We start from the raw sequence: 15,707 nt of genomic DNA on the forward strand, positions 1-15,707 counted from the left end.
ATAGAAGTGAAAAGAAGCGTTTTTTATTATTTTATTTTTTAAAGTCAGGGCATCAGCATTTCCGTTGCTCCAATACCACTCCATCACGAGCATAACATATAAAAAGAAAGCCAGATCACTAACAAACTAAACGTTGTAAGATTGCCGATTTCCCCTACAATGACAGAAATCCTTTAGGATTCCCAAAATTTGTCTCAGATGGCAGAATCGTGGCAAATCGTACAGTGGGCTTTAGTCTTTATTCGAGCTGCGTGCTTTATATGAATGTGTGAAGCAGACTGCTCGTACACTGGAAACTCCACAGACATTGAGAATCATTCGCGTTGTATGGGATGACAAAGCAGAGCACTAACACACCGTGAAGTGCATATTACATGTAGACTATATATTTATATAATTAAATCACAGCATTTGCGCTTTAGCGATCCCACTTGGCCATGTAGCGAACTGTTTATACGGAGAAGTGAAGCTTCCGTCAAACCACAAGTCAAAATTTAAAGCTCACGTCATAATAAAAACATGATTCAAAATAAAAGCTAGGCACCTGAAATTGAAGAAAGCGCAACAGAAACATATTACAACTATATAGTAAAATGTTATATTTACTGTAGGAATAATAATAATTATGAATTAAGAATAAGAATAAGAATAATAATAAAATTTTATCTACAAAGCTATTAATATGGACTGATGGACATTGTTTTTACAAATCATTTCCATTTTGTTTCTGCATGGAACCTTTTGAATTTATACAAAAGCTCCTCAAACTTCCAAGCGCGATCAATATAGGGATTGACTGATTGGAGCAAACTGTAGCTGGTGGTAGCAGCTTGCAAACTTGCACCGTCGCTGTTTCGTTAAGCTGCCGATATTGTTTATGATGTGTCTTTCTGAGAGAGCCGTCTCTGATCTAAGGTCTGTGTCATTACCTCAGGCAATGGTTGTATGCTGTGGAGTCTTCTCCTGTTGCTGCTGCTGTTGTTGCTGTTGTTTCTGCTGTGGAAAGTGCAAACCACCAGAGGAAGATGAGAACTACCAGTACGTGGACCCAGAAGACCTGGAAGCCCAGATCAAAGCAGAGCTGGATGGAGGAGGTGAGACTTGATTTAGTTGAGAAGGTGTGGGGGTTTGTTGCTAGTATAGTGTTCAGTGCGGAAGTCTTCTTTTGTTGAAACACCTGATGCATACATACATACATTCTCCTCCCCCTTCACATCAGGAACAATAGTTTAAATTCATGTTTCACCTTTGTGGATTAAATAAACCACAATTGTCACATACTTCAACAGCACATGTCGAATTATTTATTTATTTATTTTTGGATTTTCTCTCCTTTTTCTCCCCAATTTGGAATGCCCAATTCCCAATGCGCTCTAAGTCCTCGCGGCGGTATAGTGACGCCTCAATCCGGGTGGCGGTGGATGAATCTCAGTTGCCTCCGTGTCTGAGACCGTCAATTCACGCATCTTATCATGTGGTTGTTGAACGTGTTACCGCAGAGACTTCACATTATTCTCTGCGGCATCCACGCACAACTCGCCACGTGCCCCACCGAGAGTGAACCACATTATAGTGAACATGGGGTAACCTCCTCATGGGACTCTACCCTCCCTAGCAACCGGGCCATTTTGGTTGCTTTGGAGACCTGGCTGGAGTCATTTAGCATGCCCTGGATTGGAACTCGCGACTCCAGGGGTGGTAGGCAGCGTCTTTACTCGCTGAACTACCCAGGCCCCCGCGCATGTTGAATTATTAGGATTTACCATAAATAGATTAACCAAGTTTCAACAACTTAACGGAAAACATTCTGAGGTAATACAGCTGCGCAAAGATGCCACTCTGAAGTGACGCATGAGTGAGCAAGGACATTCGAGTTTATATATTCATCTTGTTTCGATTTCCCCATCCTTGTTTTGTTTCCTTTCCTTGCATCCCTTCCTCGCGTCCTAAGAGGGGAGAGCCAGGATGGACAAGGAAAAGAAACGAAGATGCACAATTTTGAAAATGAGAAGCACCCTATGACAGCTGACACAAAAGGCATTTTTCCACTGCAGAGACATTTCCTAGTTATGGAACTATGTAGGGTTCAAGTTGAGCTTAAACCTGAACCAAACCAGGAACATTTTTAGTACCTACCAGGGCTCCAGACTGCAACTAAAATGGTCGCAAATACGACCAAAAATAATTGATTGTGACAATTTAAAATCTAGTCGCCATTGGCGACAGTCGGGTTGTGCGCGTTCATATGCGGTTTCGTCAGATATCATCTTGTGAGTTATTGAATACATCTTTAGAGCACCGATGTGTCTCAAGCCGTTTTTCACCCATTCTGTTTCTGATGAGCTCGCTGCACTGCGCATAACAACATACACCATGCGAGAGAGTCGTGAACAAATGACACTCTTGAATGGGATCTTTTTCATGAATCATCCGAAAAGAACTGAGGGTTTGAACTCAGTAGCTCTGGTTAACAGTTTGAAACAGATTCACTTTCTCAGCGAATCAGCCGTCAGTGAGCTCACAACTGGGAGTGCAGACATTTCAAAATTAGAGTCCCATGTGTATTAGGGGCTTCTTGATAAGTAAAAGTCCTGTATTGTGTACCACTTTATTTTTTCCTTCTGGTAATTATTGATTGGGATTGGAGTAGCACAAACTGCATCTGGGATTTCATTCAATTTGCACTCTTGTTGTCGCTGTGTCTGAGCCATCCGGTAACAGTAAAGATGGCAATATTTTTAAACAATTTATATACATATATACACACACACACACACACACACACACCGATCAGCCACAACATTAAAACCACCTGCCTAATATTGTGTAGGTCCTCCTCGTGCCGCCAAAACAGCACCAACCCGCATCTCAGAATAGCATTCTGAGATGATATTCTTCTCACCACAGTTGTACAGAGCGGTTATCTGAGTTACCGTAGACTTTGTTCATTCGAACCAGTCTGGCCTTTCTCTGTTGACCTCTCTCATCAACAAGGCGTTTCCATCCACAGAACTGCCCCTTACTGGTTGTTTTTTGTTTTTGGCACCATTTGGCAAAAATGCCTAAAGTCTGTGTCATTGTAGCCTTGTAGATCTACGTTGTAACATTTGTTGTGTAACTCTACAGATTTTTACATGTTTAGTGTTTATCTGTCCTTTTGGACAACTTCATTAATGTATGTTGAGCAGTGAGCACTGCTGACCATATGATTTCTCTTCATTTTAAAAGGAGAGGCTCGCTATGTTTTACTCAGTGTTTAAAAACCAATCATGCAAAAGCCTCAGCTGCAATGGTTTCTACAGTCTGGGCTGAGCCACGTGATTTTGCTCAGGTGGCAGATACAGCATGATTAAATACAATTTACACAGATCAAGCAAAAAGACAAACACAAAGCTAATTGTAACTCAGATGTTGCATATTTAGATATTTAGTGTTTTTGTTGGTTTGCACTCTGAGGATTGTTTATTAGAGGTGCTCACTAATGCAAGTGTAAGTGTTACTATGGCTCATAAGTAGGCATGATCAATGCAGTTTTGATGGGTGAAACTTGCTTTCTTCATATTGTGGAGTCCTTTATATATGAGGTGGCTGAATATCTAAGGACATATTTTTCATAATATGTGGGAAGATTGTGTTATAATTGAACATTCTGAGTCACCCATCACCTTCAAATGTTTCCTTGCATTCTGTATTAAAAGGTCTAGGTCTGTATTGTGGTCTAGTGTATGAAAGTTGGTGTTCAAATTTGTCTTGAACTTTAATACTGAAATGAATGACAGGGCTCATTTTACTTCTCTGGCCTTGACCATTTTTCTAATGTTCAAGAAGTTTGTATATCTGTCAACTAGAAAGTCTGCTTTTAAATTATTTATAGAGTGCTAGCACCGAGCACAAGGTCTTTGGTCAATCCCATATGTTATCTATTGAGTCTAAATTTAGCATATTTATAATATTCTGGCTGAGTAGAAGAGAAATTCAGGTGCATTACCAGTTTGACCCTGAAATATTGAGGGGAAACTTTGTTATTTTGATAGATATGATTCATTTAAGGTTCAAGTTCAAATAATGTGCATGTCAAAGATGCCAACTTAAGCATTTAAACGTGCCATCTTTATATTTTATGAACATTTTATGAATTAAAAAAAAAAAAACATCTTATGAACAAACATCTTTTGTGTTGCACACAGACCACAGTAAATCATACAAATACTGACCTTAATGTGTTGTAAATGATGATAAATGGTTTAAGTGCCCCTCAGATTTAAAGGTATAAACTGCCAATTTGTTTTGGCCTCATAAATGACCATCTCTCTTTACCTGACAGGTGAAACTATAATTATCGTCCAGCCTATACCTAGTCCTGCTCCAGAAATCTCCAGTGAAACTTCACCAGATTCAAAATGACTTGTAAGGCACTGAATAGTCATCAACGGCATGAGTCATTCCATTGTGAATGTCTACCTTACACTTATAAATAACGCTGCATTTGTCTGTGATTCACAGCATTCCTTGTCTCGCACTTAGTTTGGATTGTTACACAGTGTTTGGTCTTTGTCTCTTAAAAAGCCTTTTAGTTTCAGTCATTGGATCTGGTTTTCGAATTCAAAATTTATTGTACATCGTTAAATCGCACTGCATGAACAACCTCTTGGTTGCTTTACTGAGACTTATTAAACAGTGCTTTCACAACCTGTTGCTGTATGTAAGTACATCAAATATTTTCCCTTTTAAGGAAATGTATGCAATGAAAGACCATGCAATGAACTGAAACCCAAAGCCAATGACCTGCATTACGTATACAGAGACCCTAAGATCAACCAAGTTATGTTTGCTTTACTAGGCCTGTGCATGAATTTTAAGCTTTGCATGTGCGTGCTCTGGATGTCCTTGTTTTGCATTGTAAAGCTAAGCCTTTGTTTCCAACAAGCACTTTGGACTTTCTGTAGGTTTTAGGGGTTGGATGATTAGGAGGTGTAAGCGCAACCCCTCACCCTTTAGCTCATGATTAGAGCAGGGAAATAATTTATATATATTATTTATGATCAGAATATCAAGGCACATAATGCAGTTTTCAGTATTTCAGAACATTCTGTTTATAAATTCCTTCTTGTCACAATGCATTTGTCGTAGGCTAGTTCTTTTTAACAATTGGGTGATTCTTCAATTAGGAGAACATATCTGTCCAACACTGTAAAAAATAAATAATAAAAAATCAGTTAAATTTATGATTAAATACCGGCAGCTGTGGTTCCAGAAATTCACCGTAAAAATACAGTGATCATGTTTTAGGCAGATATGTTCTGTATATTTTACAGTTCACTACCATTTATATTATTAAATGATATACATTTAATATACCAATCTTCTGGAACTACAAAAATCGACTTTTCACTTTAAAATGTACGGTTAAACACTGTAATAACAACAGAAGGCCATGTGTTGAAGTTCATCAAGAGTGGCCCTTCCAGGACCATTGACCAATACATATGTAGAGACAGTACACAGTTACCCACGCAAACACAAAACACCATCTGGGTAACGCATGTGACAATAAAATAATGCAATAAACATTATCTAAACAACAAAGTAACATAAAACCCCTCAATATACATAGGAAGAAGATACACACTGATGAGCCAAAACATTATGACCACCTGCCTAATATACTGTTGGTCCTGCACGTGCTGCCAAAACAGCGCTGACCCGCTGAGGCATGGACTCTGCAAGATCCCTGAAGGTGTCCTGCCGTATCTGGCACCAAGACATTAGCAGCAGATCCTTCAAGTCGTGTAAGTTGCGAGGTGGAGCCCTGTTGGTCAATTGGATTGAGATCTGGGGAATTTGGAGGCCAGGGCAACACCTTGAACTCTTCATCATGTTCCTCAAACCATTCCTGAACAATGTGTGCAGTGTGGCAGGGCACATTATATGCAGGGCATATTAGCTGAAAGAGGCCACTGCCATCAGGGAATACCATTGCCATGAAGGGGTGAACCTGGTCTGCAACAATGTTTAGGTAGGTGACGTGTGTCAAATTGATGTCCACATGAATGGACGTACCCAGGGTTTCCCTGAAGAACATCGCCCAGAGCATCACACTCTGGCTTGACGACTGGCTTGTCGTATTCCCACAGTGCATCTTGGTGCCATCACTTCCCCAGGTTAACAGCTCACACGTACATGGCCTTTCACGTGATGTAAAAGAAAATGGGACTCATTGGACCAGGCGACCTTCTTCCGTTGCTCCAAAGTCCAGTTCCGACACTCACGTCCCCATTGTAGGCGCTTTTGACGGTGGACAGGGGTCATCATGGGCACTCTGACCGGTTTGTGGCTATGCAGCCCCATACACAGCAGGGTGCGATGCACTGTGTGTTGTAAAGCATTCCTCCCGTAACCATCATTGAATTTTTCTGTTACTTGTGCCACAGTAGACCTTCTGTCGGTTTGGACCAGACGGGATAGCCTTCGTTGCCTTAACGCATCGATGAGCCTTGGGCGCCCAACACCCTGTCGTGGTTTGTCCCTCCTCGGACCACTGTCGGTAGGTACTCACCACTGCTGACCGGGAGCACCCCACAAACCTTGCCGTTTCAGAGATGCTCTGACCCAGTTGTCTGGCCATAACAATTTGGCCCTTGTCAAAGTCACTCAGGTCTTTTTACTCCTGCCCATTTCTCCTGCAACCAACACATTGACTACGAGAACTGATTGTTCGCTTACCATCTAATCTACCCAGACCTTGACGTGCCCTTGTTAGGAGATGATCAACGTTATTTGCTTCACCTGTTAGTGGTCATGATATTTTGGCTCATCAGTGTAAATAAGAAGAAACATAACTATTTTCCATGAAATTTAAAGTGTGTTGGGTCGCACAGGGACTTCCTAATTTTAATAATAGTTTACAAAGAAAGTACATGTATTCCTTTGTTAAATATTAATCTAAATTTTTACCGTTAATTATATGGTAAAATAATACTACTACTAAAAACTTACAATATGTTTCTGTAAAATTACATGTATTGTCTTAAATATATAATTTTTTAGCCTGTTAACCAATAATGGGTTTTTTACTGTAGCATTTTTAAATTATCATTTTTACATTCTTTACTATAATAGCCTTTTTTTTTCTGTAAAGCACTATAAAGCAATCATTTTGGTTTAAAATGATATTAAAATAGTTTTGAACTTCTATTGTGTCTCTTTAATGACTTGTTTCTGAATTTTAAGTGTTAGTTAAATTTGCCTGAACTTCTGAGTTCTCTCTGTCCCTCGCCAAACTTCTGAAATTCCCCTCTACAGTGCAACTGTAAAGAAAATCAGGAAAATTATTTTTCAGAAGAGCATAAAACCATATATTCAATTAATGTTATGTGTACAGTTTTTTTTTTTTTTTTTTTTGGTGTGTGTAACAAAGAATAGCTGTTGCTTTTAAGTTGTCAGAGGTACCCCTAATTGAAGAATCACCTGATTATGAACAAGTCTAATTAATCACAAATCATAAGCAAGTTTCATTACCTGAGTTCATATCCTTGTATTTTTAAAAAAAAGTTTTTTTTTATATGTAATAGTTTTTGGTAAATTCACTTGCGGGTTGTTATAGGATGTTAGAAGGCCAGTGAGTTCAAACATGAGTCAGCAGGAAAAACATTTTTTGTTTGAGAGTTTGCGTCAGTGTGAAAAGAGCTGTGAAAGCAGGTGAATTTCATTGATAGAGAAGTAATCAACACGAGCTGTCTTGCACCAAGGCACCGCTGGCCTGTCACCACCGCCATCTGCTTACCAGTGTCATCTTCATTTCACCTCACACCTCCATGCATATTCTGTTTTACCTAGCTAACATTGTCACTTCACTTCATGCATGGACTTTTTTTTTTTTTTTTTTTTTTTTTTTCTTATTATATAATTTTCTTGCACCTGTAAGGTTTTGCAGATTTTTTTCTTTTTATTTTTTTCTTCCCTCAATACATTTCTAGGAATACTGAATTGTTATTGAACAGATTAATTACGAAATTATCTCTTATCTCACCCTTTGCTGCACATGGATGGTGTCTATTAGTGGGGCGGTGATTTGGAAGAGCTGCATCATGGAAGGGAGGTACGTTCCTCAGAGCAGAGCTGTATTTCCTGGGAACTGATCTAAATGTACATGCCTCACTATGAGAGTTGGGAATCCATAACTTATTCATATTCATGTCGAACTAAGGCCACGTTCATACGTAAAAACACTGATTTTGCCAAGTTTACGTCTTTCATCCACACTGGAACGCAATATTTCTCCAACAAAAATGGAGACTTTCAAAAACACTTTCTAGTACCGCACACTTTGGGAAACGATAACGTTAGGAAATGAAAAATGAAAACATATTATTGTAGATGTGGCCTGAAATAATTTTTAAGAAACTAAAATGGTTAAATATAATCAGAACCAGGTTCTTTAAATTCCTTGTGATTCCATCCCTATTCACTACAAAGAAAAGAGCTTGCCTAGAGTTAATTTTTGAGAGATATGACATTTCCTGTCAGAAAGTACCCCTTGCACTATTTTCATTAAATCTTCATGTTCTGTATCGCTGTCTGTCTATTCCTCAAAGACTGATAGGTTTATGCAAAACAGGCAAATAGTGCTTTTATCTGCATGAACCCATGTCTTGCTTAATTTCCTTTCACTTTATAGTAGTGTAGGGTTCGAGTCCACCTTAGTTGAGTCCGAGTCTTTAAACAATCGAGTCTGAGTCCAAAAGGGGCCGAGTCGGACTCAAGACCGAGTCCATAACAGGCAGAGTCCAAGTCTGAATGAAACTGTCCATAAATCTGAATTAATATTGTAACAGTAAACTCAACATCAATATTTTAAGCTAATTTTAAACTTCACAACTAAGAAAAACAGTTTGTCAATATAAATGTAACAAAAACACTTCTGTTGCATTTCATATATATATTATGATTAATATCCTGCTGAACAGACTTCAAAGTGGTTTCAGAATGAAAGCATATGCTTTAGGTGTATGAAGACAAAACTGTCCTTTAACACACTTCTTATTGCTTTCTGTTGACATTTTAAATTATTTGTTGCTTTTTCCCCTCCACTCAAACATAGACTAAAAGTTAAAGCTGCGTTAGTCATTACAACCAAGGTTATGTTTCAAATTTTAGTTTATTTTTTATTTCTACTTCATTTTCAATTTGTCAATTTAATTTAGTTTTATTTAAAATATCCCTATCTAAAGAAATAATAGTCTATACTGAGATTTCTTTCTGAATCTTTTTTGTCTATCTGCCGACTGATTTGGGAAAATACATTACATACAAATGAATCAACACAGAAGTAATTAGCACTCATTGAGAAGTTATGTCTCACGATTTGACTACAAATGCTACATCTAAAAAATACTGGAAAAGCCCACGGATAATATTAGGGCCGTGTAATCATGTACATAATTTTCTAGTTAATTTGTGGGAAACCACACAATGCAGGGCAGTTCTGCATGCTGCTCGTGTACCTAAATCCCTGATGCATCCGTGTGCGTCTCACAGCAGCTGCCGCAGAAGATACAATTTTTATTTATTTATTTATTTTTTATATTTGCTTGAGCGGCAGCCGCTTTGGTCTGCAATTAGTCTGAAATCTTTAAATACCAACCAAAGAAAATTTCATTGAGCTCTTCTTTAACTGCAAAAACATGGAGAATCATAAATTTGAGTCATAAATTTAACAGAATTGTCCTTCAAAAGTGTCAGAGATATAGGCTTAAAAAAAGAGGTGCATAACTAAAATAAAAACATCATAACCAACTAAATTCATCTCGTAACATGAAGATTAGCTTCATACACAAACTCTGTCATCGAATAATACATTTATTTTATAGTCTATAATTAAATTATAAACAAAACATTTCACAGCCCAAAATATCCTAATATTTTATTTTGTGCTTGGTTGAATGTTGTGAATGATGGACAAATGCTGTAAAAGAATGTATTTTAAGCAGCTTGTCAATGCTTTAAAAATAGTCAATCAATATAAATAGGTGCTGTTTATTTGTTTAGAGTTGCTGTCTGCTTTAACAGTAACGCTTTGTTCCCCGACAATTTAAAAAGTTACACAGTTAATTCATCAAGCTATTATGGACCAGTTCAAGCTGACAACACTGCGTGGACCACAAGAGACTAAAGGAGCCTACATGTGTAGATACATTACGCCTAAAAAGATTTAACATCCAATATTAATACTATTTTATGTATTTTTATTCGATATGCTGTTTTTAGTAAACTGCGAGAGACATGATGTGGGTGACTTAACTCAATGAAGTTCTTGATTTTAAGTTTTTAAACATGATGAAACCGCAATGCGAGCACCGTCTTGGCTGCACAAACGGCAAATGCAATTTTACCAGTTGTCAGGTCCCTTGTCGTGTGAAACTGCCTTGTTTAGATTCTATTACATTGGATAAATACACGTCTTTATTTTTTCGTGATGCCAGCCATCTCAGTAGTCAATGTTATACAGTAGTCTCTGTAGTAACATTTCAAGCGTATTGGTTGACTGATGAGTGTGCATGTGCACGTGCGTGTGTTTGCTTAAACACAGTGAAACAACTCTGGCTACATCTACGACTTCAGGGGCTAATACAGCTACATGCAGACAGAGATGTGTTCATTAATTTCTGTTTTATTATTTATTTAAAAAATATATAATAATTCATTGCATCACAAATGTCATGGTCTCGGCTGGACTCCGAAATAAAATCCTGAGTCCCAAAGGCTCAAGTCCAAATAAAAATGCATCCGAGTCCGTGACAAGTCCATTAAAATTAGACTTGTGACTCGGACTTGAGTCCAAACTCGAGTACCCCAAGTCTACTTTATAGTAGTGGTAGGCCGATATTTGGCCATTTTGAGATCAGCATCCAACTTGATAACCCTGCCAGCTTGGCAAAATAAAGGCTGTCAAATCAACCTTTGCACAGCAAAATCCCACAGGCAAAATATACTCATCTCAGTGGGAATCCTATCTGGAACTTTGCATGATGTGCATCTGCTGGTGAAGAATTTCCCCACACAGATTTCATATGGAGTTCAAATTTGGTGAACTTTAACATTCAAATTTGTATCGTTGACCAATAGGAGATTGCTTGGTTTGGCAGTGACCTCTGTGTGGGCTGTGCAGCATAAAAATTGTGTTTCTAGTAGGATTGCACGGTATACCGGTGCAACGGTAGTATCGTGATAATAAAGCTTCAAAATACTGGTGGTGCCACAGTATTTTTTTAAACTGTAGTACCGCAAGTTATGTTGTATGTGCGGTAAAAAATATTATTTTCGCTAAAATCTTCATTTGAATCAGACCTATAATGTAGTCTTTTTGAGTGGCGTCCCATTCACGCAGTTCCATTTAAGAGCACAAAATGCTGTTTCGAATTTGCCCCTTACTTGGTATTGATTATTTTTCATTGAGTGGTTTTCCCATGCTTCAAACACACATCTGAATCCCATTGTGTTAATTTGGCGGTTGTTTCTCCTAATGGATAATATGGATTTTAAAAAAAACTTTGTATTGCTTTTTAACAAACACTTAACGTAACGAGATTTGGAATTATTTTGGGTTTTGCCTGATGAGACTAGGAAAACCTATCTGCCGTGAATGTCTACAGAGATTTTAAGCCAAAGGGGGAAACACCAGCAACCTTATTAAACACCTTCAGACACATCCCACTGCCTTTGCAGAATACACACCAGTTAGTGCCACTTCATTTAGCCTAAATTATTTATCTTAACATTTACAGATTCTCTGAAAAATCCAATGTTGCACTCTTATTTTTTCCAATTACAAATGCATGGTGGCAGTAACCTCGCACATGATCAGAGCTGCATTAGATCTTAGAAACCATCACACAAAAATGGTCTCTATGATCAACTTAAGTTAGCGTTGCTTTTGGGAAACAGCCCAAATCAGTTTGATCACGTCCCTGAGCCGTGCAATCAAACCTGTGTGTGTGTGTGTGTGTGTTTGTTTTGCATTCGCGCTGCTGTTTACCAGGTGAGAGGGGCCGAAGCGGTTCCTCAAAACAGTCTTTTCAGCACAACAATATCTTTATTTTTTTGTTACAAACATTCAAATAATCACAGAAATAATGGAATAAATGTTTAAAGCCGTTGCCGTTTAAACTGGCTGTTTTGATGTTGCAATTTTTTATTTATTTTTTACATCAAACTAAGAATGCATTTGATAACAAGTTAGTCTATTTGAACCTTCTCCCAGTTCATCCATCAGTTATTTTCACCACTTCTGTAGCAACAAGTGGAATGGCTAGTTTCTAAGAACTATGAATAAGAATTAACACACTATCGTGTGGTATCATGATACTACTTGGTATTGTGATACTTTAGCTGGTATAGTATCGTAAGATATGATTATGGTATCGTGACAACCCTAGTTTGTAGATATTTTCAGTGGATGTCAAGTAAATATTGTGTGAAAATGTTATATTGAATATATTCAGGCTGTCGATTTAACATATTCATTTAGTGTGATTTAATTATAATAACGCAGAGTTTCCCAAAAGCACCATAAGCCTAAGTAGATCTTAGAAACCGTTGGTGTCAGTGGTCGCTACGAACAACTTAAGCTTGCAATGCTTTTGGGAAATACAGCCCTGTACATTGTTTATGGAATTAATGTACATACTACCATCGGAGCAATTCAGGGTTTGAAGTTCATGTAATTTCATGATTATATGAGCTGTGTCAGCAGGGGCATTCAGTGCACCTCAAACTTTTACAAGCAGCTCAGCCACAGAATGAGAAAGTGTGTGTGTGTATATGTTTATATATAGTATATACATAGTTGTTGGTATGTATATACTATATACTGTATATTGTGTGTAATTTTATTTCATTTTCTATCATTAAATATGATGTGTTTGTATTTATGTGGTCCACACAGTTCTTGAGAATTCAGGTTTGGTGTTGGTCGTTGAAAAACTCAAATCGGTCAACCCATATGTTCTAGTTTTGCTAAAACAAATGGAGACATGGTAGTCGGTTCCTAATCCTGTCCTTGTTGTTATTATTGTTTGTGTACTTGTAGGCTCAAATATCCCTATTTTGGTCCAGCCCACTTCTACCGTCAACACCTCCGAGTCCACACATATTGCAGCCAGCCAGCCTGTGTACAACACCCAGAAATGAGCCACCTTCCTGGTCCCGGTTCCAGTCATCACTGACGGAGACCTGCTGATGGACTCTTTAAGGCACCTGACCTAGTGTGCTGACCGCAGGGCATCAAGGCACCAGGACATCCAAACTGTGCCACTGCACCATAACCTAACCCTGACCCACTGGAAACAAGTGGCAGTTTGCCAAAAGACAGGGAAGCCTCTGCCAAGCTCACTTTAACTATGTCTCCATTGGTGTGTATGTCTGTCTATCCATCTGTAACCATGCATTGATTATATCTCAAATTAATATAGCTGTGAGACTGGTGCCATTAGGCTGTGCTCCAGGAGGGGGTTTTACTTAAGGGTGGTGTTCTTTCTGGTTCTGACTATTTATTTATTTTATTTTGTGGTTTGGAGTCGTTCTGTGGTAGAAGCATGGATGTGAGTGGAATGATCATATGAGTGCATGCAAAGCAATAACGGCATGCCTCTACTAAACAGCATTGGAACATGTGTGCATACTTCCTCCCCCTTTTGCTTCTTAAAGTGGTAGTTAATTTAAAAATTCTTGTCATTTACTCGCCTTCGTTGTTCCAAACCCTGTATGACGTTTCGCAGATGTTAGCAGAATGTTAGCCTCAGTCACCATTAACTTTCATACAGTCATACAGATTTGGAACAACCTGAGGATGAGTAAATGATTAAAGAAATGTAATTTTTTTGGTAAACTACTCCTTTTTATTTAAAAACCCAAAGACCTTCAACTTGGCACCTTTTTTTCAGTCTGCTTTTTAAGACAGGTGTATTTTCCATTCTGTTGATATCTCAGGCATGCGGTCACCTGTTACATGCATTTGCATTCTGATTATATTTCATTTCAATTGAATCAATCCATCTGACGCAAATGGCAACTCTTTCTGACCAAAGCCAATGTTAACGCCTCAACCACCATGCAGATGTGTCATGCTTGGTATTCAAAGCTATGTGCTGTGGTCATTTCCCTAAAATCTTTCAACAGCAACACTTGAAATTGCTGTTGAAAGATGTTTTTCTATGCACTTTTTTTCCACTACCTTCAAAGGAGGCTTCAAATCACCAATGTAAAACTAATGGCTTTAGTCCTTACCACTACATATCAACTGCAAAGGCTAGAATAGCTATAAATGTGTTTTTCAATTTGTCGAAACGGGCTGAAATGGGATCAACCCTTATTTTGGTAAATGCAATGCCAAATCATTCAAGCAAACCTATGCTTTTTTTTGTGTTCTAAGGACGTATGATGACAAAACGCAAATATTTTTAATAATCTTATTTATTTTTTAATATATCAAGATTGAGATTAATATGTATGACGTTCTGACTGACGTGATGCACTGTGTAAAAGTATAATTACAAAGTTGTGATCTGAAAAGCCTCACCATTTTAGCAATAAGGAAATGCTCATTGTGTTAAATGTGAAGGACTCAACAAGACTAGTCAGGTGACTGTGAGGCATCCTCAAGTATGTCAGTATGTTAGATTAAATGCCAAATGTTATTTTCCCTTAAATATTTCAATGACAATAGTATGTACTTGCCTCTGCACTGGATTATAGACCTTTTCATTTCAGTGTACTAATATAAATGTATGTAATTATTTCAAGTAGTGCATGGTCATCTGTCTATTCTAGTTGTTATTTTGGGGGGGTATTTTGTTATAGCCAATGCATTTTCTTTTATTTAGTAAAAATGGGAATTTCTTTTATTGAATAGACTAAAAACATGCCAAAATATTGAGAGATGAACACGGAAATTCATTAGCTGTTAAATTTTCTAATTTTTTTTAAATTATACATTTCCATGCTCACAGGATCAATGAACCACATAAACAAGGCCCATTTCTGCAATCAACTATATATATATATATATATATATATATATATATATATATATATAACACATTTTTGTTTACATATTTAAATTTTGGCACTTATTTGGGTGCAATGATAATTGATTTTAAAACATTTGAGAGGTGTTTGGCCTCTGCACTGGTGCACATATTACGTTTTATGATGCTGCAGAATTGTGTATGATAAGCTGTTAGGTGATGAGTTGGAACAAATTGACCTGTATGTGTGTGGCAAAGAACATCAGCACAGACCAATATGTCATGTCATGAAAACCACAACGCAGTTGTTCCATTGTTACGTTCCTCCTGTTTTTACTCAACATGGTTCGTTATGCATCACATATTTCATTGTCTCTTCATATTATTGAATCTGAATTAATTAAAATAATGGGGATTTTTAAAAAAGTGGTTTTTGAGTGAATTTTGTGATTTTGATTGTTTCTTGTTTTATACAGCATTGTGAGCTTGATGGTTAGATGGGAAGATCCACCAGGCTGTTTTAAGCCTGGGTTACAAAATCAGTGGAAGCTCATGTCTGATATCTCCACACCACAGGTCTATGTGCTATAGTTGTACCCATAAGTCTGTAATCAGCTTAGTGTGCAACTCTACACAGATGCTTATTAACTGTTCTGTCAACTTGCTCAACAGGAATTGCAGTCA

General features: G+C 37.7%; 1 protein-coding gene across 4 annotated transcripts in view; it reads left to right on the forward strand.

The window, feature by feature from the left end:
- Positions 1–15,449, forward strand: part of LOC127415951 (dnaJ homolog subfamily C member 5-like) — a 29,407-nt gene extending 13,958 nt beyond the window's left edge. For 2 of the 4 annotated variants that reach the window (XM_051654996.1, XM_051654995.1), the window contains 2 exons: positions 935–1,094; positions 13,088–15,449. In XM_051654996.1, the coding sequence (XP_051510956.1) occupies positions 935–1,094; positions 13,088–13,188 (261 nt within the window). In that variant the 3' untranslated portion in view covers positions 13,189–15,449. Of the gene's footprint in view, positions 1–934; positions 1,095–4,324; positions 4,408–8,059; positions 8,099–13,087 lie in introns of all 4 variants that reach the window. The other 2 variants (XM_051654997.1, XM_051654998.1) reach the window with 2 other exon arrangements.
- The last annotated feature ends 258 nt before the right edge of the window (positions 15,450–15,707 follow it).

Source organism: Myxocyprinus asiaticus, chromosome 25 (assembly GCF_019703515.2).
Source record: "Myxocyprinus asiaticus isolate MX2 ecotype Aquarium Trade chromosome 25, UBuf_Myxa_2, whole genome shotgun sequence".
NCBI lineage: Eukaryota > Metazoa > Chordata > Actinopteri > Cypriniformes > Catostomidae > Myxocyprinus > Myxocyprinus asiaticus.